A 27,726-nucleotide genomic window follows, 5' to 3' on the forward strand; every position below is an offset into this window, starting at 1 on the left:
CCCAATGCCTCTTCCTGCGCCACTCTGCGTGCTGGATGGAGATCCACAGTCAAGAGCTGCAGCTCAGTGCTGGAGTACAACATTTCACAGGGAGCCCTGCAGAAGCAACACCTGTTTCGAGCCAGCCAAGAAAGACACAAGCACTTGTATGTTGCTGCTTTGCTTGTGGATCGTCAATAATCCTAAACCAGTGGACATCTGCTGAGCCTCCTGAGAATTCTGGATAATAGATTTGGACGTCAAAAGTTTTTTTTTCCTTTTTCTTTTTTCCATTTTTTTTTTGGATTTATCTCAGCCAACAACGTGAGATTTCCCCCCTCCCCCTTTGCAGGATTCATGCTGATGTATGCAGTCTGTTATAGAGTAAAAACAGCGCATGCCTTTCTGGAGTCAGAATCCATAAATCCTGACGTAGCCTGTGCATCTTAAAAAAAAAATCCCTATAACGCCTAGGTATTTAAGTTGCTATGGTCATTCTTATCTTAAACCAAATGGAGAAACTACGGATTTTTTTCTTTATTACAGTTGGATGGGCTGAAGACCGTATTGCTTGCTAAGAGCTGGGGATATATGCATTTATATAGATATACACATCTATATGTTTATAAATATGTCAGTGTGTGAGTATAAAGTGGTGGTTTCTTAGACTAACTGGTTTGACCTTGAACCTGTACCAGTCAAAACAGAATATTACTTTTATTTATGCATTTAATGGATTGAAGAAAGAACATTTTCTCTGTAACTGCGCTAGGGAGGGGAGAGGAGTGGAATATACCTAATCTTATATCTCCTGGGTTTGGCACCATCATTATTGTTTATTCTCATTCTCTAAAAGCAGAATCTTCTGATGGCTCCCTTAGGTGAAGTTGGGAACTATTTCGGTGTGCAGGATGCAGTACCCTTTGGGAATGTGCCCGTTTTGCCGGTGGATAGTCCGGTTTTGTTAAGTGACCACCTGGGTCAGTCTGAGGCAGGTGGGCTACCCAGGGGGCCTGCGGTCACGGACTTGGACCATTTAAAGGGGATCCTCAGGCGGAGGCAGCTATACTGCAGGACTGGATTTCATTTAGAAATCTTCCCCAATGGTACTATCCAGGGAACCAGGCAAGACCACAGCAGATTTGGTAGGTATTTTCCTTAACCCTTTAGTGGTCATGTGATGAAATAATGGGGCAGAACTGCGGGCGGGGGGACGGTGGGGGGTGCGAGGCGGGCGGGAAGGGGGGTTTGTGTTGATGGCTGATCCGCCGAGGGGAAAAATGAATGTGTCCGGGGGTGCAGATGTACACGAGCGGCATCGCCGCGGCGGAGCAGGAGCCCTTGCCGGGTGCTCGGTAGCGATGTTTGTGTAGCCCCAAGTTCTGCTTAAGAGCAGACGCGTACTGGGAGGTGGTGGTGGCAGTGGTGGAATTTTTGCTCGGGACGTTTCTGCTGAATGATTTGATTTCGCGAGTTTAAAGGGTTTTTAATCATTAACCACCACAATTTAAAATTCACCGAGTTTCCTGGAGGGAGTGGCTCTCGTCCTATACGCAAATTGACGAGGGCTTTTCTTTCGTTTTCTCTGCCGATTACCTGCCCTAGTAACTGCCCGAATTGCACAGCCTGTCTGGTTCGCTGCTCGGCGAGGATTTAGCGGCAGCGCGCCCGCAGCCAGGCTCTCCGCCCGGCCGAGCCCGCACCCGCAGCCGTGCGGCAGTGCCGGTGACAGGCGCCCCGGGAAAGAGGGAGCGCAGGTGGGGTCCGGAGCCAGCCGGGAATCCTGCGCCAAAACCTGCCTTTCTCGAGCTGTGTGGCGTGTCACAGCGAATTTGAAAAGAGCATTCCCTCGGTTGCCTTTCCAGGGGACACTGTTTGTGACTCTGCAGCGAGGGCTGGAGGGCTGCTGGCCCCGGCCGCTCCGGAGAGCCTGTGCACGCACACACGCACACATGCACACGCACACGCACACGCACACGCGAGTCCAGTGGGCCTGGAGCTTTTCGGCTGCCAGGGAGTCTGTTAAAGGCCCGGCAGATTGAATGTATGAAAGTGACTAAAACAGCCTGGCTGAGCTGATACTTTGGGGTTTTTTTTAAGGAGGGGTGCGGAAAATATGCCAGGTTAGCTCGCCACGCTCCCAGCTGTTGGAAGGAGTTAACTTGTGAGTGAACCAACCTGACAACACTTAAATTCGGTCATAAAAACAAAGTCCTGTGTTGATTTTTTTTCTCTCCTTGTATTTTAATGCCAGATGTTGAACGATATCTAAGCTGCACTTTATTGCTTTGTGAAGCTATTTAGATAATGCCGATGTTGAAGGAGATGATCTCCAAAGGGCTCATAAGGGAAGCGGAGAGGGAGGGACGGGGGAGGAGAGGACTGAGGCTCTCGCATGGTCGCAGGTTCATCCTCCATCCCCCTCCATCCGCTGCTCCCTGACACTCTCACGCTGCTTACAGGCTCTTCCTCCCTCCCACGCCGCCCGCCCGCGGTCTCCGGGGCTGGGTGCGGGGTGGGGGCAGCCTCGCGGCTCTCCCGGGGGCGCAACATCCACGCTTCCTGGCGAGCAAAAGTGCGGAAAGTGTTTCAGGCAGACGCGTAGTGAGGGGAGCGGGGCGGGGGGGCGGGGGTGTGTTGCAGCCAGGCGTTTTCCTTGGCACGGGCAGGCGCCGCGCGTGGCTGCCGCAGGTTCCCCGTGCCCGCTGCGCTGCGGGCTCGGGGCGGCGGGCTCGGGGCGGTGCGGAGCGGAGCGGGGCCGCAGCAGGTGTAGGGCGCTGCGCGCACCGGCAGCCGCGGCGGCGGGGGGCTGGCCGCCCGCGGGGCCCCGCCGCCCCCGGAGGAGGGCCGCCAGCTGCTCCCTTCTCAAGGCGGCCGTGACCACATTATTCGTGGCGTCTATTTTTAAAAATGGCTTTCCAGCCGCAGTTGTAGGAAGCTGACAATTCCGAGGGGCAGTTCTTCCACCCCTTGCAGCGCCTTGGCTTTAAATAGATTTTTTTTTTTTTATCCTTGTCGGTTTGATCTCTCTCTTCCCCCCACCGGGACGCGCTTCCCTGGTAACTCTTTTCCCCATGTAGCGCGCCGGTGATGCCCCTGCTCGCTCCGGGGCTGGGAAGACCGGGCACGGCAAACCCGTGGGATGCCTAGGGGCTCCCGGCTTCTTTGCGGGAAGGTACTTTTGTATCGGTGCCGTGACATTGCTGTTGTGTTTGCCAGAAGGTCACAGAATAGCTGGTGCTATTTGAGTTTGGGTGATTTTGAAATCTTCTGATGATCCTGGGGAGGTGTGCATCCCATCTCGGGAGATGCCCTGGGGAGAGCGGGCTCACGTGGTTTCCTGCGAGCGTGTGCGGGAAACCTGCGTGCGCGTGTGTGGATGCGGGGGTGCGCGTCAGAAGGAAGTTTTTCTCCAGGAATAAGGAGGACAAAGAGAAAACCCCGGGGGCTGCGCGTAAACTCCTCTCTGGGCTCTGCCCTGTGGGAATCCCCCTCCCCGCACACACCTCTGGAGAGACATCAGATAAGAGTAATTCTTTTGTGATGCTATGTTGGATGTGTGCCTATTGCATACAATGAACCGAGCCATATTGTGTGTCTATACTCGCCCGGTTCTGGGAGCCCTGGCATTTCGCAATTCCTGCAGCAAGATGTCCATCTCTAAAAGAAAAGCTCCCCGGGAGAACCCGGCTGGGTCCCCCCCGTAATGTGATCTCAGGTGATCAAAGCCTTATCTCTCCCGGGTCACAAAAGAAATTTTTTTGATGCAGTCTCCTTTAGTGTAGGGCATTGGCTAGACAGTAGAGTCATTGTAAATTCAGGAACTCTTTAACAGCGGAGAGGCGTGTCTCTGTGCGTCAGCACAAGTACTGCATGCACAGCACTAAAAAAATAGGAGCATGCAGGAAAAGGAAAAAAAAAAAAGCTTGTCAGCAGGTGACCTCCGCTCCCCGGGACCTGCTGCTACAAGGAACCGCTGCGTTCATCATCTGCGGGAGCCGCGCAGCCGCCCGCCCTCCGCCTGCCCGGCCCGCCCTGCCTGCTCGGCGCTGGGCTGGCGGGGCGGGCTGAGCGCCGGGCGGGCGCGGGGGCGGCTCCGGCCGGGGGTCCCTGCGCTGCCGCCCCTCCGTGCGGGGCGCGGTGGGCGAGCCTGCCCCCAGCGCTGTCTCCGGGGAAAGCCAGCAGGCCGGGGCGGGGCGGGGCGGGGCGGGGCGGGGGGAAGGTGATGCGTACGGGGAAGGCGCTGGCCCCCGGCACTGGGAATCGTGGGCCAGGTTTTAGGCGGAGGGAAAGGCGCCGAGCAGGCCCGACAGTCTCCTCCGCTATTGAGCGTTGCGGAGGGGAGGGGATGGGGGGCGGGCAGGGGCGCTGTGAGAGCCTGAAACTGAAGCAGGGCCCTGCTGCCTGGGGGTGCCGTGTCTGTCTGCGCTCCCGTCTTTTAATTGGCATCATGTGGGGGAGCGGGCGGGGTGGTGACAGCTGCGACAGGCGGGACGCATCCCGGCGGAGCGCTCAGCCCCGCGCAGCCCCGCTCCGCAGCCGCGGCCGGAGGGCGGGAGGCCGAGAGGGCGGCGCCGGGGGCAGGGGGGCGCAGGGGGAGCTCCTTCCCTCGCCCCATCTCCGCGCTGACCTCCCGGCGGCTTCTGAGACACGAGGGGCTCCGCTCCCCTCGCCCCGCTGCCCGAGGAGAGAACAGGCCGGAGGGTCCCCCCGCGCTCCCCCTGCGCTCCCCTTCCCCTGGAAGCCGTACAAAGAGGGGGCTGGCAGAGATATTTGCTCACTGTCTTCGTTGTCATAGATGGTCTGCTGCACTGCTAAGGGAAAGCAGAACTGCTCCACTCCATTGATACAAAGAAAGCCAGAGACAAAAATGGGCAAAGGGCAAACCATCAACAACATAAAACTGTGCGGTTACAGAGGTGTTCATTGCCTAAAATGAACATGCTAAGGAAAATGCTTCTGTAGGCCTGCTTTTAACCAAAGCTAAGACAGATGCAAATTAAAATTTTGCTTTAGTGAACAACACACCTCCTCTCACCTGTGAGTGTGTCAGGAGAGCAGGACCAGCATTTATGTCAGGCTGCAGTCCTGCACCATTCAGCATGGTCTGAGCTGGATCATGTAGAAGAAGGTGTGTGAAGGGCTGATGTGGGCATGTAGGAAATAAATAACTTCCCTGAAACTTTCATCCTATCCTTGTGAAGAAATGGATCGTTGAGCATTTTCCTTAATAAAACCAGTTCAATACAGTGAGAAGAAATTCAGCGCCCCATGTGCTGACTTATTTCCTCTCTACTTCTCTTCCTTTCCACATTTTTTAGCTATAAATAGGGCCCTAGCTTTCAAAGTTTGGAGTTGTCCTGATTTTCATTTGATACAGCCTCATTTTGAAGAGGATTGTCTATTTTAATATCTAGTTCAGGCCCTAAGTACTATCTGTATATTATAGACACTATACAGTGAAAATATGCACAGAACTGTGGGACAAATGCAATCCTTTAGCTGACAAGACTTCTGTAAGAATGGATGCTTGGCCCCAGATAATCTCTTGAAGGACTTAATATGGCACATAAAACTTGCTGTGAGTAGGCTTTTGAGTATTTCAAATGAAGAAGTCTCTATTCTGATCTCAAATATGTGCATGCTCTTTGCCAACCCTTAAATTAATTTTCTGCACTTACGATAGGATGTGACAGTGCCTTTTTTGTTCTTTTGGTGCAGAAAGCAGCATGCATTCAAATATTTGAAATGATGACAGCAATTAAAGACTACATTTGGACTGATATGAAAAATGCCAGACTCACTAACTTAGCTATAGTAGTGTCTAATACACACTTAATGTAAGATTTAAACTCAGTTAAAATTGCTTGGTAACATGTATCAAGTAATATGATATTTTGGTAAAAGCTTTAGAGAAAAAGCCTTAGTAAGAAATCTGAAAGTATTGCATGTCCAGATATAATGGGAATTTTAAAATTGTTTCAATGGATCAATTGTATCTAAGACACTACATATACCAGACAAAAGGTGTGCTGCCACTTTATATTACTTAAATAATTACATAGTGGCAAAATATTTCCTCCCAGTATTTTTTATTTGTGCATATGTAGAGAATAATTTAAAATGACCAGGCCTTAAAAAAGGGTTATCAAAACAATAATACTGTGGTGTTTGTAGTGCTGAATAATATATAAGGTAATGATCAATACTCCCTTACAGGGAATACTTTTCATCTTTACATTAGCTTGGCTATAAATTTTCCCTATTGGTTTCAACTTGTGCTATGTTCAATCTCTGCAATTCATGCCTGCTATTGATTAGTGCACAACTATTTTGTAAGAGATGTCAAATTAATTGTTAAAAAAAGCCACAAAAGTGCCTTTTTATTGGCCATGTGAGGCTCAACACACACTATACTGTTATTTCATTATTTCATATACATATAATTTCCAATAAGCTTTAAAAATAGTTATGCAGTGTACTTAGACATGAAAATTCACATAATGTATTGAAAATGCTACTCTGTGCAGGACACACCTTATTTTGTGACTCAGAAAGTAGCATAACACAGCAGCATGCTTCTGAACGTTGCTGGATAACTTCCTGTGAGACCATTACACAGGAAGCACTCCCAAAGAGGAAGAAGTTTCCACTTTTTAACACAGGATTACTAGGCTTATGCCAGATTTTCAGTAGCATCCTCACTGAAGAGGTAAGCAATTTGCAGGCAAGGCTGCTAGAAAATCCCCAAACCCTCAGATCCAGATGAGCCAATACTTGATACAGATACGTGTACTGTGCACATGGGTGCTGAACCTTGGAGCTTTGCAAAAGCAGTGCTTCTCTGCAAGGTATTCTTATTTCTAAGTGAACAAATGTCGGTGTAAGGTTGCTGGTATTTGCATGGGAAAACTTAATCACGTACACACTGTTACACTTAGGTGTAGGATGTTTTAATGTCTGAATTTTAGATGAGTAAATGATAACACACCAGAGAGAATGGTTACTATCTAAACAGAAATGCATGACACTGGACTATACTAAGGATTTTCATTTCTCAAGCCTCTGGAAGATCATACTGTGAGTAAATCTTTCCCTGTATTTCTGATTCATTGATGTCTGAAAAGAGATCTTTTGGTTCCATGTGTAACATTGCTTTATTTCACAATTCCAATTAAAATGCATATTTTTTCAGAAATTATTTTGCAAGACAAGTTTCATAGGTTCCTCATTCCTGCTAATTTTGGCAATCTAAAAACTTTTTTTTTCTCTGAATATATTATCTGTTGTGCAAATCAGAATAACTGAGCTTAAGATACGTGTTTAGGAATGATGAGAAAGATTGGGGCAATCTCTAAATTTGATACATTAATGCTGTCTGCAGTGCATCATTCTAACAAAGACCCAAAGTACTTGAAGTATTGTATATTAATTTTGTCCTCATCTTCCAAACAACTCAAAAAATGGGAAAAAAGCCTTGAAAATAGCTGCTTGACACTCAGGGATAAGTCATATCTGGGGAAAAAAATTCTTTCAGTAGGAACAATTCATACATTGTTTGTTTTTTCCTTCATTTCATAGGTATACTGGAATTTATCAGTATAGCAGTGGGCTTGGTCAGCATCCGAGGAGTCGACAGTGGACTTTACCTTGGAATGAATGAGAAAGGAGAACTGTATGGCTCGGTGAGTTCCTGCTAGCCTTGTGCAGTTTTAATCCTTACATTCTGTGGGGGAAGCACTGGCTAGCTCGTACAAGCTCCCATTGGACTATGTGTGTGTGCTGTATGAGCACTCTTTCTGCTCTGAATATCTTGCAATCTAATTCAAAACAAGACCCCGTGGGTGACATAATGAATGTGGGAGAGGGAAAAGGTGACAAAATCAGGAATGAGTAATAATGCAGATGAATGGCAATTTAGATACAAACAATAGAGACTGATGGCCAGAGCTGGTCACTGAAGACTAAAGGATGTACTCTAAGATTTGTAAATGTCTCCTGTCAGTGGAAACCTAAATCCAGACAAAGCAGAGTCCTTTTGTGTGTAGGCAGAGAGCTTTCTAGGAATTGACAAAATAAGGTAGAGGGGGAGGAAAAGGGTGGCATATGTGGATGAGAGAATGAGAAACAAGAGTATGACAGAAGTTATAAAAAGTATAGGAATGAGGGCAGGAGGCTTGGTGATCTTGTCCTGAAAGTTTCGTTGGTGCTCCCTGAGGGACGGCAGCAGGAGTGAGTAACAGGTGTGAGGGAGGAGTAAAACTTGGTATTTCAGATGTGGGAGTTTGCCAGCCTACCTGCAGCTGATGGGTGACTGTTCTTGGCAGCATGGGCTGTTTTCCAGCAGAGCAGTGTGTGTGTGTGTGTGTGTGTGTGTGCGTGTGTGTTGGTATGACGTGGCTCTTACCTGGGACTATTGGAGGCATCTGATGTACAACCGGCTTCATACCCTGGGTAGATCGTGGGCAGGTTCATCTGGAATTTGGCAGATAATTCCCCAGATGGTAGAAGGCAAGCTCTTCTAGCAGTAAAATATCAACCTCCAAAGCTTACAAGCGGTTGTATTTGAGGAAAAGGGTGGCAGGATTGAAGGGTAAGTGAATATCTGAGGCAAAAGTGAATATCTGAAACGAAGTGAAGCTGTGTATTCACAGAAGTTCATTAGAAGCAGAGGAGAAGGGTACAATGATCCATTGTAATGTAGTGTAAATGTTGAAGAGAAGCACTCAAAAAGAAGTTAAAGTGATAGAGAAGGGCTTTGAATGTAATTGAAGACACCTGTGTCACAGGGGAGTAGCAGTAACAGGGAGAAGGGTGGGGATGGCAGTGAGAGTAGGAGAAAACATGAGATGATGGCTGTGAATGTGCAGGTGAAAACAGAAGGAATAAGAGGGAAGTCCAACTTCCATGTACGTTATCCATGTAGAAGTGTGAGCAAGTGAAACTGGGAAAGTCCAGCAGCAGTGTTTCCATAAGCGTGTCCAGGTTCACTTATCTCTTTCTAGCAAAATTTGGTGTGAGAGAGATGAGGAGGATTATCTTCTCAACAAGGAGCAAGCTAGGTGAGGAAGCCGGCAGATGCAGATAATGACAGTGTATGTGGGAGGCAGAAAAAGAGGTGGTAAAATGAGGGGCAAGGCTGGGATGGAGGATGAGTGGACATGGGAGAAGGGGAGATGCAGAGGTGGGGAGAGCCAGTGAGCGGGAAAGGCCAAAGAAACTGAATTTAGCATAAATGTCAATATGGAGCAGGTAAAGTTTGGAAGGATGGAGGGGGAGTGAGAAAAGGAATTGATGCCATGACAGATGTAAACCAGTTGCCTGTGAGGAGCAAGTTGTCATAAGTCATAGTCCTTGTGCAGCTGATGAATGTGATAAAGAACTAGCAAAGTACATGAGTACATCAGGTTCAGTTAGGCAGCAAAAAGGCAGAACAACAACAGTAATATGAATCAGTAATGTTGATAGTCATCAGTGAGAGTAATTGTTTCAACATATAAACATAGTGAATCAGTTACTCTGCATTTCAGATATTCTGAGACAGGAAATGTGGTTATTGATAGAGCTTAAATGCATAGACTTGGGAAAGCAAACGTTACATAACTTTCCTGTGCAATTTATGTTTTGTATTTGCAATATGTTTGGCTGTCAGAGTGAATTAGTCAAGACAATCTTTGCTGAAGAAATATACACAAGAAATTCTTTGCATATTAGTAAGCTCACTGCATTTATAAAATAGTTGTTCCATGAACAGCAGTTCTAAAGGAGCCTGCTTTCCTAAGGAGCTGTGTCCCACAGTACAAGGCATGTGTTTCTCTGACATTCTGTCCCTGCAGTAGCATAAATTCCCTAGCCTTTTGTGTTTCTTGTATGGAGAAAGGGACAGTGTTAGCTGTCCACGCTCACCAGACCGTCAGTTTGCAGGAATTACATAGCTCACCACTCCGAAGTGGGATGTGCAAATAATTTCTCTTCTTTACTTTGGCTCTGATTAGTTGCAAAACTGATAGGAACTTAATTTTCTTGAAGACCTTTGCCTCCTAATTGAAACTGGTTGACAAGCTAAGGAGAGACAAGCAGGCAAATGGATGTACAGTATAATTGGATAACCTCTTTTTCCTAAGAAATGACACTAAAAATATGAAGCCATTCATAATGGAGAACTGGCAATGTCTGAGGCTAGAATGCAAAGTTCAGGTTAAAATCTGATGGATGATAGGGCTTATTGTCAGCCTCCAGAGATGGGACATACGAAAGAGTGATGGTAATTGAATTACATTACTTCCAATGAAATATAACCTCTAATGGCTACTCAGTGTGATGATGCTTTAAAGCCTTGTCAACACTAGCAATCCTCGGGCCTATATTTCAGCAACTGTCAGCTCCCTTAGAAACACTGAGATAAGCAGGCCTCAGAGCAGAGTTTTGTGTAGAATTGGCTGGACATTTTAAAGTGACAGTGTTTTGCTTTTGGTTTTGGTAAAAAAATGCAATTAATTGAAAGTGAAGTTCTCTGATGGGTATGAATTTGCTGCTTGAACCAGAAGCAAGTCACAATCCAGTACAGAATTATCTCTCTGGCAAAGTAGAAGATCAGATTAAAAGAAATTAGTTTTGAGACTGATGTGTGGTAGACTGTGAAAAAGTTAAATCAGTTTTTCACCTGCATTAAGCAGACCAATCTCTTCAGCTGAACTGCTCTGTAGCACCAGTAAGTTGTCCTTGTGCTGCTGTGCTGTGAGGTGTATCCCTCTGTCTTGGTTTATTCCCTAAGGGCTGTGAGCAGCATCAGCTTTGTCACCTAGCAGGTACATTTAAGACACTGTGGCTGTGTTTCCTAAGATGGGAAACCCACACACAACTGAGCAGTAGCCTAAGAAATGCTTGGTCTTGTTCTTCATCAGCATTGGGGATCTAAGTAGGTGCTCAGATTCACAGCTTGTGCAGCATTCAGTACTCAACACTATTGGAGTACATGCCCTGTGTCTGACACTATCACATTTATATTCTAATTACTGCATGAAAAATACATTAGGCATGAACCAAATCAGTGACCTAAAAGACCTCTATCCTTCTATATTTGTATTTGAAACATTTGACACAGGAAGATTTTTTCCCAGCATAATTGTGGTGCCACTGGAGATGGGACATATGGCCAAGCACAGCAGCCAGGATGGGTGATTGCTGCCAGTTTTTATGAAAGACAACAGAAGAGGCAGTTTCAGCATATCTTGATCCAGTCACATCCCTCTTGGCCTTTTCAAAGTTCTGCTTTCCTCATGGATTAGCTGCTTGACAAGCTCTTCCCACCTCCCCACTCTCACAGGGGTCAGTTCCTGCTGCATTTTCTGGTCAGAAGAGCACAGTGTCTCTCATGCTGCTTTCAGGCAGATGTGTAACATAACGTGGCTGTTCTCAAATTCTTCCTCATACCATGGATTTGGCCAGGGAAAGCTGAAAATGCACATGGTGCTGCAGGGGAACCATTGGTAGCTACCTAACAATGTCTCTGAGCCTGGTTGGTGACAGCAGCTTTCCCTCCTGCCTCATCTGTCCCTGCTTTCCCTTTACCTTGCCTTTCCCTGGCAGCCTGCAGCTATGACTCATCATGTTTCACAGCAGCTACTGTGCTTGCCGCTGGAAAGGAGGAAAATGCAAACTACAGATAGGACCCAAAGGGAGTTAAGACAAGAACGAAGACCTTTTCTTTCCCAAGTGCGAAACAGCTTTTACCAACATGTCTGGCAAGGACATTAGCAAATGTGTGTGAGCTGTGTTCCTCAGGGCCATGCCACGGAGGGAGGGAGGTCTTCCTGATCTGATCGCACAACCTTCATGCTTTTGTAGGCTTTCCCCATTATCATGCTGCCCTTGGGAATACTAGCAGATATTATAACTATTACATTGTGAATCACTCTCTAATTTTCTTCCAGCCTGTGTAATAGTAACTGTGTTAATCATTTAAATTGTTTGCAGTATTTCCATCCTTTATACAGCAGTATTTAGAGGTGCTCCCATCACTTTGGCAAGGGACATTGCTGAGTTTATGTCATGCCAGTCATTATATGGTCAAATACTAATTTGAAAACCTAGCAAAAATGAATATTCCCACTGCAGGCTGTCCTCTGAGGGAGTTTTGTGCTACCTCAAGCACAGACCAAGCAGGAACATGGGGACACCCTTGCCTCAGCTGCCCTGGCTGTCCTGGGCTTTTCTGCAGCAGAGAGCTATGCTGCATCTGACTGCTGCCATGCCCACCTCACTGATCTCCCACAGACATGCACCTGCCCCATTCCTCTTCTCAGACTGAATATAAATAAATTTGTTTTTGGTGGTGGGTGTAGTGAGGCACAGGAACAGGTTGCCAAGAGACACTGTAGATGCCCCATTGCTGAAAACATTCAAAGTCAGGTTGGACCAGGCTCTGAGCACCCTGTAGTTGAAGATGTGCCTTGCAGGGGGGTTAGACTAAGTGAGATTTAAAAGTCCTTTTCAACCCAAACCATTCTGTGAAATGCTGGTGCCTCCACTGCTCCTTGTGCCCTTGGCAGGTGGCAAAAGACAGCTCAGGTTGGTGCTCAGGAGGAATTTTGGTAGCTGCAAGATCTGGAGCAGCTACCAGGAAAGCTGTGCAGGTGGGGAGAGGAAGGCAGGAGTGGAGATGTAGTAGTTGTTGATGAAGGGGGGAAGAGTGCTTGGAAGGAGAGCTCAGGGCAGCATACAGAGCTTCATTTACTCACAGAGCAGCTGAAGAGCTCAGATCAGGAGCCAGGGAGGGAAGCTCCACACCTCTGGCCTGCAGACTTACGGGGTGTGTGCTGCAAGGTGAGATGTAGGAACGCTTTTAACAGGGTCATAAATTGCTGTCCTTCAAAAAGTGAACTGGAAGCCTGATCTGGGAGACTAAACTAGCCTTTTGCTCCTGAAACACTGGGGAGAGGGTGGAGAAGGAGGAGAGAGAGGGAGAGTACTGTCCTTGAAGAAACATGTTTTCCCAGTAAGTGTGCAGGGAGGTGACGATATGCCTCTTTATTGTCCCAGCAGGGCTGCACCTGCAGTGTTTTATGCTTTTGTTTGGGTCCCCACAGTCCTGGAAGGGCTGTGAAGCTACAAAGACTGGTGAACAGAAATTTTTCTGATAAAAAAAGGACAATTTGTCATAGTTTACTGAAAATTGCCTGGTGTAGGCAAGGATTTCTTTGGCTGCATTCTAAAAATATCTTTTATGTTCCTGTGCAAATAAAGGAAGGGAATTGTTCAGCCCTTCAAATGGTAGGTCAAGGTGCACGGAAACAACACGAAGAAAAAAGCAGGTTGAAAGTGCATGTTGGTAACAGCATTTGGGCCAGGTATATAATTACTACAGGTGTTTAAGAACTGGATAAATAAATAATTTACCCTCCAGTACCATCACACTTTCCTTTTAAATACCTCCGATCTAAAATGATTCCATGTGCTTCAGATTGATTTTTTAAAAAATAATAATCTGAATTATCTGTTCTCAGTGTCCAGGTACCACAGTTGGCGTGAGCGTGGAAACAGAACAGTCTCAGTGCACAATTTTTGGAAGGAGAATTAAAAGCAATTTCCTTGAGTGAAGGCAGAGACTTCTAGGCTGAGAGTGGTCAAATCCCAGGAGGGATAATGGCTGTGGCACCTGGTTTAACGCCCTTCTGCTTGTGTTAGTATTATTATTTACAATGATAAAGTGGCTTCTGGTAAATGGTATAAATGGAGAGACAAAGGGTGATTCCTATGGCAGCGGGCTTGTAAGGAGTGTTCAGGCTTTCTGCACGAGCAGCTTTGCTCAGGAAAACCTGGCACTCCCATGATCAAAAACCCGGTGGTGTCTTTTACTGACGACAGCGACTCGTGTCTCCCTGGTAAATCTGCTTTAAGCAGGAGACTGCAAGAAGCAGGCCTGTAGTTAACTTGATGGGCAAACCCTGAAGAGGCCCAGTTCAAAAAAGTGATTATGGCTCTGAAAGTTAAGGAAATCTGAAACTTTGTCAGACATGCAGAAATCCTGTGGAAGTGGTATCCCAGCAAGGGTGAAACTGCATGTAAGGATTTGAAAGTTGTGAGGGCTTGGCAGAGGGTCTGCAGAGAATGGGAGAGCAGCAGGTTGCAGAAAAGATTGTGTCTTAGAGATGTAGAAGCATGGGCATGAAATGGAAATTGATGCAGTAAAGCTGATTTGGGCCCTGAAATGTGTACTTAACTTTTTATAAGGTGAAAAGTTTTTAAGCTATATGCCTGGAAAGGGAACAGAAGTCTTTACCAACATGATGTATTCAGGAGGGAGTGTAAATGCAATACAGTTTGGATGTGGATGCTAACTGGGCTAGCCCTGTTTCTGACAAAATCCTTTGGGTGGTAAGGTGTCTGGGGAGCTCCCTGCTGTGGGATGAACAAAGGCAGTAGGGGCAGCCAATACTGCTACTGAAAGAAGTGGCGATTTTCCCTCCAACCATCCATCCCCTCCCTTTTGCTGGCACAAGTGTTTCTTTGCTGCCTGGGGAATTGAAGCACGAAACTGGAAAACAAATCTGGCCAAGCAAAAGGGCTTCAGCCACAGTGGCTCCCTTCCAGGTCACTGGAAGGTGCAGCACAAAGGTGGGAGCAGGCCCTGGGTGAGGGAGTGTTTGATTCCCTCTGAGGCAATTTCCATCCTTGAGTGTGTGTACCTGGGGCTGTGTGGTTTGTGTTTGGCTGCAGGGCTGTCAGTCTGGCTTGGGATGCACTTGGGACATCAGGAACATCCTTTTAAATGGAAGAGTAGAGCAAGTACATGCATGATGAGTTTACTGAAGCAGGATAAATAGTTTCAGGCAAGCATGGTATTTTATTTTTGGTAGGAATATCTTTTTCTAGAAATGGAAAATAGTGATAATCTTCAGGGCTGTGTTAGGTATGACCTGCAAAAGAGAATGTTTGTTACAGTGGGTAGAATGAGTGTTATTAGAAGACTTGCATGATAGATGGTGAAAACTCTGAAGAGAAGACAGCAATGGGGAGTGCTGAAAGGTTTTAGACTGGGGTGAAGCTATTAGTGGAGTTTTTATGGATTGGTCCCTGGACTGATTTTATTCCCTGGTTTTATTAGGGACATTAAACATCTTGTCATAAAAAGGTAGTGGTGTGTTATTGAAATTTTTGCAAAGCTGGGAAGTATTTTCAGCAGAGGAGGCAACCTCACAGAATGGTCTTTGTGCCTAAAATATTTATGCACGAGGAGAGCTCTATCAGTGCGACTCCATACAACACTAGGAGGATCCAGTCTAAATGCAAAATGCAGTTTGTCACTGTGTTAAAGAAGATGAATTGAAACCAAAACAGGTACAGAAAGGGCATGCTGGGATGATCAGAGGGATGAAAAGACTATCAAATGATAGACTCTAAAGATCTTGACTGACTTAGCCTGAGAATGAAAGCTGAGAGGGTATGCTCTTGCTCTCTGTAAGTACTTTGAGATGTAACACTAGGGAGGAAAAAGAAGTCCTTGAAACAGAGTACAAGAATGGATTGAATGGGTCACAAGAAAGCTTAGGCTGCATAATGAGGAAGATTCAGGCTGTGAGGAAATGGGTTTTTGAGCTGTCCAGAGGGATTTTTGCAGGGAGGTATAGATGAGACATAAACGCTTTCTCTGCATTGTACAGTAAGGAGCAGCTTTGTGACTGTGGAAATTTCGTGGGTGGAGGGTATAGATCTGAGAAAAGTCCATATACTTGAGTTTCCTCATCTACTTCACCCTTGCAGATAACCAATCTTAGAATTTGGATGGGCAGTTTTGCTGAAAGCTGGGTACTGTTAAATGGTGTTCCCCACAAGCACCAGCATGCGGAATGAGGCAGGAACTGCAACCTGCTCAGCAAGGTATAAAGGAATCTATAGAATAAAAAGGTCTTTTGAGATGTGGGCACTGGTTTAGGAAAAAATGATAGATCAGTACACTTGACACAGGTGATATGGGAGAAGGCTTTGTGAGAAACTGCAACTTTTGTGGTTGTTTTTGAACTTTGGCTTCAGTCTTTTTTAAATCAGAACTTCATAGACTTGAACACTGTCACAAAAGAGGGACACTTACTAGTAGTGTTCTGTGAGATAGATACTACACTCTTCCTCAAGTCTATGGTCTACCTCAGGGGACTTAATTTCAAATGCTCACTAGGTGTCTGAAGATAATTTTTTCTGGGACAAAACTCTCAGTGATCTCCCTGCCTTGGTCTGCAATTCTATGTCAAGCTTAGATTCTCACTACATGCCTGGGACAGGACAGTAGAGTAACTTCTATATAAATTACGTGTGTGTGTGTATGTGTGTGTATGTTTGTGTGTATATATACATACATACATATATAGACATATGTTTATGTGTTTATATGTATATATATAAAATCTAAGCTTTGGTAAAGTAAGATTCTACTCAAACCTTAGTTTAATGATTTGCTTTTCCCTAACTAAAGATGTCTGAAATTTTGTGTTCTCATGAAAACAGGAGGCTAGAGGTGCTGCTTAAGGAGGCAGCCAATGTGACCTTGCAGGAAGCCTCTTCCAGAAAGGGCAGTTCTGATTCCCTGCTAGTGCTGCATGCTTCTGCTTTCTTCCATGCTCCAACTCTGGCACTCATCTGACCTGTCAGGAGATCAGTTGAGGGATATAAAGCCACAGGAGAATGTTCAGCTTCCTGAACTCGCTTGCTGCCTGTTTGGGCAAGCACTGGGGCTCAGTGGGAGAATCAGGTGCAGTGTGGGATGGTTGATGGGTTGAGCACCATGCTTTCAACAGCAGGGAGTTGTTAAAGTGGCATAACTGCATCGCAAACCCAAATCATACCCAGTAAGCAAGAGTGGGACATCTTCAGATTCTTTTCTTTGCAGTTGTGTAGTTCCCTGTCACTGCAGCCCTGAGCCTTTCTGGAGCTGGCTGTGCAATGATACAGGGGTGTGAAAAGGTTCAGTGCCTTTGGTTGATCTGAGAATACTGTGTTGAAGTGACATGCTAAAAGCATCAGCAGCAGTGACACCCTGAGATGTGCTTGGGGATTATTCACTGCATCAGATAAAGATCTGATGTGCTCTGTTTCTGATTCAGGAGCCAGTGCAATGTGAATGTGGTACTCTCTCCCACTTTCCCATTCATAATACCATTCATAATTTCAAAGACAGAGTAGAAAAAGTCTGCCCTTCATTAGAGATTTTGACTAGGTTGAGATTTGCTTTGCAGTTTGAATGTGCTTAGGCTGGTTTGGTGATGTGCAGCAATGTGGTTCATTTGTGTCACATTCAAAAAGCTTGAGAAATAAAGCTTGTTATAGTGCAAATCCATATTTTCCCCTTCTATAAGGACCTCTTGTTTCTTTTTCATTCCTTTTATGCTGGCAAATATCTGATTTGAGGATAAGATTTTATATTTGTGTTCCGCAGGCTGCTGGTTAGGTAAAACTTGTGTTCTAGTGTGGATGCTGCATACTTTTGAGGTCTGGCCCAGGCTGTGCATCTTTAATCTGCTCATCTTTGCTCTTCAAATTTAACACAATTATAGAGGCAATTGTGACTCAAAAGAAATTTTGACTTGATTCTATTATGGTTGAAATACCATTGCCTTCAACGGAATCAGGATTGGACCTGCTCCTGTAAAACCACCAATTAGTTTTATGGTTGTGTCAGCAGATCCCAATCAAGATAAGAGCTGTATTGTATTCATCATTTTAAAAACCTAAATCTAGACAGGGTTCCTGCCTATGAGAGTCTGCAATCTAGAGGCAATCTTTTAACATATACTTTTTCATGACAAGGGAGATTTTGTCCCATTGATGCCTTTGTTAAGACATCATATAGTGTATAATCTGAACTCAGAATAGGAAAGTTATTGGAGAAGACTTCAGCAAAGTCTTTTTATTTATTTTAGAATATACAAATGTTATAAAGTTTAAACAAAATAGCAGGTTTTTTCCCTTTTTTACTTTAAAAGTCTGATTTCTTTGGAAGATCCATGTTTGCAGGTACCTGGAAGACCAACAACCTGGTCTTTGAGCTCCTCAGTCACTAGTTCTGTTGAAGTTGTTACTATAAAAATTTTTTTGGGTTTTTACAGACAGAATGACAACTTTCATCAAAGCTGAAATTAAGTGCATGACTGAAGTTTTACCCATTGAAAGACAGGCCACTGGTGTGCATGTGAGGAGTAGGGGTCTCACCAAGGAGCAGAGCCTCCAGTGTTTCCCAAAGGCTGGGTCAGCTTTATTACTGACAACAGAAGTCATGGCATAGCAGCACCAAAGATGTATGGATTTTCTGAGAAATATTGAGGAAATACCCATTATTCTACTCAGAAAGCAAGATACTAAAATTGTGCGACTAAATCCAAGATTTTGGCAGGATTGCCATTGGGAAAAGGAAGGGGGGAAGCGTCCAAAAAGTCACCCCTGCAGAGACTGTTTATGAGAAGGGTTTGCCAAGGGAGGGGGCATTGCTGTTGCAAAAGGGAAGTGTGGCATCTTTGCCTCAGCAGCAACTATTTGAAATGCTGGCCTTCCTTCCTGTCCAAACAAGGTGGGAAATCAAAAGGCCTCATTTTTAAACAATTTAAACTGAATACGGAATTGAGCCCTGCTAGGTAAAGATCACAGTGTGCCAGTCCTTTGTTTTAGTGCCCACTAAAGCACATAGTTTTTAAAATTTCTCTGTGAAGCTTGTTGGTTTTCAAACCCCAGTGGCTATGTGGCATTTCAGTGAGGATCTTCCCAAAATGTGATAGCTTGTGATGTTTGATGATCCCCATCCAGAATGACAATGTGACCAGTAATGTCCTTGTCCTCTGAGCTAGTATGTAGCTGGTAGCTTTGCATAAAATTAATAGCAAAATATAGAGACAGGCTTTTGTTCATCAGTCCTTGACCAAATCATCTTGCTGAAAGAATAAAACATGAATTACTTTTATAATGTACATTTATATCACTACATATGTATAATGATTATTTGGCCCCCGTGACAAAGTGTTTCATGAAGGGTCCTGAGCATTCTGCTCTTTTTATGATGCCACCTGATAGCTGAGAGATGAGGTGCTTCTTTAGTGGTGGGTAAATCCCTTTTGTGGGGTACTCACTGAATGTAGAGGCTCATGCAGAATAAATATTTTTTATCCCTCACTTTACAATGTTTTCTGCATGTGAGTTTACTCACTTAAACAACACTTTCTGCTGAATGAGGTCTATCTGTTTTTTAAAGCTGTGTTCTGTGCTTAGAGAACCGCAGAACAAGGCAAAAATACTGACAAAACACTTTGTTCCATCTTAGTTGGATTTAAGGCAAGCATGTTTTATTTATAAATCTCTGTCTGGGTAAAACCTTAACTGGTATTCAGGCTAAAGACTGTGTGTAGCTGTAGGGTGGCAGCCCTGCTTTGACATACAGGTTGTCTTTTGATAGAAGAGAATTTGTGGAGTGGGGAGCTGGGGAAGGTCAAGTTACAGCTTTCAGTAAATCTGAGTAAATGGTTCTTTTAAAGTCTTAAAATATTTGTTGCCTTTTTATCATTGCAAGGCTGATCCATGTTCCATTTAAGCTGACGGGAACCCTTCTCCCATCTTCTTTAAAAATTGGCTCTGGCCCCTGTATCAGATTGCTGAATACCACCTTGCTTTCTGATTCTTGGAAGGGCTCAGCCAAGCGTTATGAATTAGATGCTTAGATAACATTGATGGCTGCAGTTCTTTATTGTGCCAAGGGAATCAAAAATAAAATAGAGGTTAGAAGTGTGACTAGTAAATGACACAGTGTGGGCCCAAACCTGCTGGTTTGGAAGGGAGGGGAACAGACCTGCTTGTTTATTTGTTTTCTAAGAGTGGGCTTTGTCCTGGTCCTGTTCTGTTGTGCTGTGGAGAAGGAAGCTCGTCAGCTTCCAGAGAAAAGACACTGTGACAGCTTATGTAGCCTGAGATCTGCCCCTGGAGTTTTGTCAAGACTTCCAACAGCGTCATGAGCAGATCTTGGGTGTTTAGGTGAAAATGAGTTTTCATCTCATGCGCTTGGCTGAGCAGATATAAACCCAGCCTTTGTGAACTTAGGCATGGCTGTTGATGGGCTGCCTATCCTCAGGAACAGTGGGGCTGCTCGTCCCATAATGATTTCATGTCCAGGGAGGGCATGCTTAAGGCTTGACAGGTGCTGCAAACTTGAAATCTCAAAGTAGAGGGTATCAGTAAAACCAAGACCTGAGGAGTTGGTAGTGGGAAAAATGGATGGAGGCCTAATTGGCATCTCTTCCTCCTGCAGCTCACGTCAGAAGAGCTCTGTAAACAGCCCTGGGGTAGCACAGTGCTCTGTGCCAGCCTGGTCTCTCCAGAGAAGGTTCTTGATAGTGTGGAGGGCAAGGGAGCAGGAGAAGAGCGGCAATGGGACAAAGGGCTGAAGCACTGAAATCCCTCCTGCACTGACAGTGTCCTGGGATTTTACTGTTGGTACTGGAGTCTGCTTACCTTGCTCAGGAAGTGCTGCTTTTCTGTTGTCTGCATCAGGGCCTGCAAGTACCACAGGGTCTGCATCTGTGTAGGTGTTGTGGCTTTTGGCAATCATGATCCCAAGGGGTTCAAGTTCTGCTGGATCTTGGGATCTTTACAAGATTTTTGTATGAAAGATGCTAATCTTTAAGCACCATCATTACTTCTTCATGGCAGCAGCACAGAACAGACACACTTGATTTTTATTTTGTAAGTGGGGATTGATGTATAATAAAAACTTTATACAAATTAACTAAGGGGTTTAGGGAAAGCAAGTAGGATGGATACTGGATGTACTCTGTGAGAGTACAAGGTGACCTCAGGTGGGGAGAATGCAGTTGCCTCACTGTGGTTTTGCCAGGGACACCTTGCCTGATTTCCCTCATCTTATTTAACGTGCCATGGAATATGAAATGTATAGCAGTGGCAGCATTGTTGCCTGACTGCTTGTCTCTCCTCTGGCCCTGAAGGCTTTCCTGCTAAAAAAGAAAAAGGCTTTCCTGTCTAAAAGGCTTTTGGAGAGCTACTGACACAAACACAAAAAGCCAGTCAGCTAGTCCTCTTGGCAGACTATTTTTTCCCCATTTTTTTCATGTTTTGTCAAATTATCAAACAAAGCATTCTGAAAAGAGTCTACTTGGAGAAACTCATCAAAGAAAGCTCTGTGACACTTACCAAGTCAGACACACAGTGTGCAGGGCTTGACTCACACTGTGGTCTAATTTGGAAAAGAAAGTGGTGCTGCTTGGACACTGGTATTTGGCTTCTCATTGTGGCTGGGGGTGGTTCATCCAGCCAGAAACGAACAGGCTTAGCATGAGAGTACAGAAAATGCCACAGCAAATGCTAAGCTAGACCTTTATTTATGACAGCTCTGGATGAGCGTTAATTATTAGCTGAACATAGTGTGTTCTAGAGGCTGCTTGCATTACAGCATGGGAAGGGCCAATGGCATGTAAAATGTGTGTGTTGGTAGGCAGAGCAGCAAAGCAAACTGCTTCAGAGGAGAACAGGGCTTTCCTTTGTTTCCCTTCACTACACATGCAGGTTTCAGTAATGCCATGTAGCCATAATGAGGGATTTGCATGAAATTACTCAGGAGATTATACATATAAACATGACTTTTATTAAGACAGGGTGGATTAACAAGGTGTTAGTGTGCAGCAGGTATACAGGAAGTGTTGACTACATCAGATGTATTTCTTGTTAGTAGTTGTTTGAACTTCTGGATTAGGTGTTTTCTTGTCTCTGCTGAATCAGTGTAGCAGTTTGCAAAAGGGAAAACTACACATGGCATAGAACAGAGTAGTTTGCTTGGCATGAAAGGTACTTGCTGTGATTTTAGGAATGATGGTCTGAAGAGGCTTTCTTTTGTCAGGTTACAAAATAAATAGAAGTTTTAGCTCCATAGAGTTATTTATAAGAAAGAAGAAAGAAAGAGTATTGATGTGTTTTATACAGGACCCTGTACTGTTCTTTCAAGTACCAAGCATAACAAATGTCTTACATTCGTTAGAGTCATGGAACCATTCCCTGAGCAGTGTACATGTGTTTTACGTGTTTCTACTTATTTGCAATTAACTATTTCACATGGATAGCTATTTTAAAACAAGCTAGCAGAACTTTCATTTTGTTGCCTGTAAACATGCACTTCATTACTTTAGAATCTTTTAATCAATCTGCCTGGAAACAGGATAACATAATTATTTTCTTTCCTTGTTAGGTGGTGGAGAATATAAAAAGGGAAAAGGGTCCTGAGCTTGCTAACACTGACCAGCCATTAGCAGTTTTCTGAATTAAATATTTCTTGGAGTTTTGTCTTTGTAATATGTGCATCTTTGTACAATGTGATTATTTGCACATTCTGAGTTAAGCAACAGGTTAAAAAACCAAACAGGTGAAGCATGGAAATGTAGCAAAATGAAAATCAATCACTTTGTAGTTGAATACTCTGTGAACAGCTCTCACAGAAAACATGTGGAATGTGGTGCAACATCTGATTTATATAATTTTGAGGTCACCTCCTTATTTGGCCCTGAATTAAATGATTTGAGCAAGGCAGGCAGCCTCCCCTTTCACAGGAATGCAGGTTACTTTCCATAGCTGTTCCAGTTGGGTATGTTTGGTATTTGTGTCAGCTTTCGACAAAGATGTCCAGCAACTTTAAGTATGGTGCAAGGAAATATTTGCACTGGAAAATTGATAGAGAAGTCAGTTGCTGGAATAAAGGTATGCAAAAATTGCTGTATTGTAGGGCTAAATCTTGCTCTTCAAAAGTGCATAGAGGGACTTTCTAAAAGTCATAGCCAGAAGGAGAAATGTGATCAGGAAACACCATATCCTTTCCATACTGGGAGAGTTGGTTTTCAGCAAGACTTTCCCTTCCTAAGATGGTGCGACAAGAGGGTGATGTTGGCAGGATGGACCAGCCTCACCTCTGTGTTATGCTCATTTCTGGCTGGAATAAAGACATGCATACTTAAAATGTGAGCATAAGGTATTAATGTTATGTAGGGCTGTGATGGTACATGGTTTAGAGGTGGGCTCATCAGGGTTAGGTTAATGGTCAGACTCTGGGATCTTAAAGGTCCTTTCCAGACCAAAGGATTCTGTGATTCTGCATAAATGACTGTTCTGGTGGATGTTGATTTCTGTCTCTCTTGGTACTGGATGAGACATCATTGTAAGACTCTCCTAGGGCATGGGAAGAAGGATATTATGGGATTTCAGTGTGCCACGTTACTTACAGGATCTGATCCAAAGTTGTCAACACTGATTTACTCCAATGGTGTCTGACCACAACCAGAATTTCAAAGTCTCCTAGAAGGAAAAGGCTTGACTGTATAAAGAAATGATTTCATTTCTTTTAAAGGGTAATTGTTAATGTCCCTACCTATCTATTTCCACATTCTGATTGCTCTGTTATGTTCATGTTGAAGTATTTGCCTCATGTTTGCACATGAATTTCTGAGAATTTTGAAGGACAAAAGAGATGTAGCTGTCTTGTAAGTGAATAGAAAGTTAAAATAGGATAAGCTTGTAAAATGAAGATTGAATTTGTGAGCTTGAAATCCATTTAACTCATCCAGAGTGCAGTACAATGCAAACCTCCTGATTCAGGGTCTGCTAGTTACGTGTACCACAGCACTGTCATGATCCATCAAACCTGCCAGATAAAGAGAGGCTATTTTAAATTTTCTCCTTCAGGGCATGGGGAAGTAGTTCTTGCAAAGATAGAAATTTATGATGATGCTAAAAAAAACTGCAGATGAAGTGAATAATTAATGAATTCACGACAGGACTGAAATATCTTCCTAAAATGCTGCTATTTTTAGCAGGGAGTTCTTCTGCAGTGCTTGTCATGTGATCCTATTGCCTTCTGAGAGCAGGAAAACAATTTGAATTAGTTTTTCTTTCCCCACGGACTTATATAAGTCCAGTATATAATACCCCTTAGCATCTGAATCTGCCTTAGGACAAACAGAGATGATTTTAAACCTCATGCAAAATAAAACACTAATGAAATCTATACTTAAAGATAATCCCCTCTGCAGCAGATTACCTTTTGTAATAGTTTGTACTTTTGAGGCTGTGCAAGGGGAATACTGCAATGGGTGTAACTGGCAGCTGCTGCTGGTCTGGTGATGCTCAATGCGGCTGCGGTTTCAAGCTGGCAAAGGACATAGAGGCAATTATCAATAGGAGGTTGCAGGCTATGGCCCACAGATAAGGGTTTAATGAGAACAGATTTATGCTTCTTTTGCCTATAACCATTGTAGACTATTGCTCTGTTTGAAGTAAAAAAAGTCAAGCTAAAAAAAAAAATTGAACTAAAAATGTCAAAGTCAGGAATTACTCTAAAAAAAATTGTCACATCCACAAAGGGATATGGTCACTGCCACAGTGAATTTTCAGGTGTTGAACATGTGAAACTGGGTCCTGTCTGGGATTTCTACTTTCTGAGCTGTAATGAGGTACCCATTAAATGGGAAGTCAAGAACAGCTTACTTGCTGCCTTTCTTGCCTACTGGAGTTGTCACAAATTTAATTCAGAAGAACCCTCCAAATTCCATACCTTCAGGTGTTTGGGAGGGCCTGAGGAGGACTCTGTCTTTGCAGCTCAACACCCGGTTTGTACAGGTGCAGAGGGGTGTTGCCTTCCTTTCCCCATTTGCACGGGGTTGTTTCCCCCACAAGAGACACTTCCTAGGTGGCTTCTGTAAGGTGTCTAGGGCTCCTTGGGCCTCTCTTGTCCCCAGCCCAAGTGGGCTGCCCTGGGAGCAGAGTGCTTGCCACACACAGCAGCAGTGAAACATCTGGGCCAAAGCACATTGGCCTGGGAAAGGGCTGTGAGCTGAGTCTCAGGCAGCAGAGGTGGCCCCAAAGGCACCTGCAGCTTCAGGAAAAGTTTGGTGGTGGTGAACCTTGGGAAGTTCCTTGGTAAAGTCATGGAAGCTGGTTTTTAGGGGTGCTTGAGCTGTGGCTCCTTAGTTGTGTGCAGGCACAAGTTTATGGCCTAGATGCCCCACATTGTTGCATCTGGGCCTTGGTCTCTGTTTTCCCATCTCCATGCTCCAGTCTAAAAGAACTGTTTGAAGATTTAATGTCTGTAAAACACATGCATCGTATGGAACCTTGTAATAATTAGAAATTGATCCTCAGCTGGAATCTGGGTGTGGTTGATGTGTTATTGAAATGAGAATTTGTTGCAAAAAATACATTGAATTATCACTATTTTTTTCTTGTGCCTGGTGAAAAGACTATTTTCAGGCTTATTTTTCCCAGCTTTCCATCAGCTCTCCCATGCTCACCACCTTTTTCCCCAGTTACTTGTGTGCATCCTTTCTAAAATGAGTCTGGTTATCAGGTGGCTGTGTTTTAAGCACTCTACTAAGCAATTTTTTAAAAAACAAATTTAAGCAATCTTAAGGATGTGGAAGGCAACACACACAGAAGAAGTGGGAGAAGAAGTGGGTCAACTGGAAGGAGTGGGATTCTGTGGTGGCAGGGGGATCTGATGAATGGTTGATATCCTCAGTGGGTCCTGTCCTCAGTAAGATGGGACACAAGGACAACCCTGACAATGCAAACCTGGAGGGCTTTTCCTTGCCTGCTTCATCTCAGCACACAGGGTTCATGTTCCTGCTTGAAGCTCTGTTGGGTTGTGGCTTCATGATACAAACAATAAATCAAATGAAGGCTAGCAAATTGCATGTCTTTAAATTAATGAAATGCACCAAGTTCTCCATGCGTTGAAACGACTTAGAGATTTTAAGACTGTAAATTTTATTGCAGCCTTGCAAACTGGTTCTAATTTCTTTTATTTATATCTGTTTGTTTGAATGCCTGCACTCACCATTGAAACAATTTGTTACAGAAGTCCAGTAAGGTCTTGTGAGCTGCTTGGGAGCTCTCAGAAATGGAAAGTATCTGTTTTCATCTTTGTTGTTACAGTATTGATTTGGGTAGTGAGGCTTTGAGAGTAATTTTTGCTTCACATGGAATTATCCACCCTTCTGACTGCCTCCTGAAACACTCAGCAATACAGATCTTCATAGCTAAAACTGGGAGAACTGAAATAGTTTATTCTGCAATTTATCGAGGAGATACCAGTTTCAAGCCATTAAAATAGTGATTCTTTTACAAGTAACTTATTTTAGTGGCTGTCTCCTTAACTGCTCTTTCTTTTCTTTCCACAGGAAAAATTAACCCAGGAGTGTGTATTCAGAGAGCAATTTGAAGAAAACTGGTATAACACATATTCATCAAATCTATATAAACATGTGGACACTGGAAGACGATACTACGTTGCGTTAAATAAAGATGGGACTCCAAGAGAAGGGACTAGGACTAAACGGCATCAAAAATTTACACATTTTTTACCTAGACCGGTGGACCCTGAGAAAGTACCAGAACTATATAAGGATATTTTAAGCCAAAGTTGACAAAGACAATTCCTTCACTTGAGCCCTTAAAAAGTAACCACTATAAAGGTTTCATGCGGTGGGTTCTTATTGATTAGCTGTGTCATCACATCAGCTCCACTGTTGCCAAACTTTGTCGCATGCATAATGTATGATGGAGGCTTGGATGGAACATGCTGATTTTGTTCTGCACTTAAAGGTTTGTCCTCCTGGAGGAGAGCCTATGCCCACTCGCTTGATTTAGTACGAGAGGGAGCGCGAGAGAGTGAGTGCGAGAGAGAGAGGAAGGGAGAGGATGAATGGGAGTGAGAGCGCGAGAGAGAGGAGCCGAGGGGAGGAGGAGGGTGAGGAGGAGGAGGAAGGCCTGATGCATGCTGGGGAATAGACACGCTTTTAAATTTTTGATCAGTTGTACTTCGTCATATATCAGCATAGCTGCCATACTTCGATTCATCAGGATTTTTGGCTGGTGGCCTGCTCAAGTGTACGCTGCATTTACAAAGGCATGGAGGGTGCAGTCTTACTTAAACAAGAGACTTTTCAGTTAATCGCTCTCTGGGTCTCACCCCACTGAGTTTAAAGCAAAGACCTCTTAGTAAAAAAAATAAAAATAAAAAGTTAAATTTATTTATAGAAATTCCAAAGGCAACATTTTATTTATTTTATATATTTATTTATTATATAGAGTTTATTTTTAATGAAATATGTACAGGCCAGATAGGCATTTTGGAAGCTTTAGGCTCTGTAAGCATTGAAATGGCAAAGGCCACTATGAACCTGTGGTAAATTCATGCAAGTAAATATAAAGGTGCATGGATAAAAAAAAAAAGCCAACAATAAAAAGGTAATGACAATAATAAATTCTAGTGACCCTCATGTACTAAAGGCGACAATCTCTTTTGTGCCCGTATTATTGTACAAGTATGCACACCACTCATGACACTGAGTCCTCACTCTTCTGACTGCTTGTTTCGTAGCTTACCCCAGAGGATTAAAGAGAAAACTGGGTCTTCAACTTTTTTTTATGTGTCTGTAATATTTCCTCTCTGATAAAGTGACTTCTTACATCATTGTAAATTTCACAGCTGTGGAAAATATAGGGGTTGGAATATATTCTACTTGTTAAAACCTATTGCAGATTATACCAAAGCTAAATGATAAATATGCTATTTTTTTTTCCTAAAGAGAATGCCAGGAACAACATAAGTAATACAAACAACAATTATACTAATTTTAAGTTTCCACAAAGAACACATAAATATTTCAGAGGGCAAGAACCAGGTTAACAGGATCACTCTTGTAAACATGTTTATTTGTGCAC

At 44.1% G+C, this 27,726-nt stretch overlaps 1 protein-coding gene across 1 annotated transcript in view; it reads left to right on the top strand.

Moving 5' to 3' along the window:
• The window catches only part of FGF9 (fibroblast growth factor 9), a 51,384-nt gene extending 24,136 nt beyond the window's left edge, over nt 1–27,248 (top strand). Inside the window, exons 4-7 of the mRNA XM_074536192.1 lie at nt 296–363; nt 836–1,124; nt 7,561–7,664; nt 26,181–27,248. Of these exons, the coding sequence (XP_074392293.1) occupies nt 296–363; nt 836–1,124; nt 7,561–7,664; nt 26,181–26,426 (707 nt within the window). The 3' untranslated portion in view covers nt 26,427–27,248. The remainder of the gene's footprint in view (nt 1–295; nt 364–835; nt 1,125–7,560; nt 7,665–26,180) is intronic.
• Nucleotides 27,249–27,726: the final 478 nt, after the last annotated feature.

Source organism: Zonotrichia albicollis, chromosome 2, assembly GCF_047830755.1.
Source record: "Zonotrichia albicollis isolate bZonAlb1 chromosome 2, bZonAlb1.hap1, whole genome shotgun sequence".
NCBI classification, from domain to species: domain Eukaryota; kingdom Metazoa; phylum Chordata; class Aves; order Passeriformes; family Passerellidae; genus Zonotrichia; species Zonotrichia albicollis.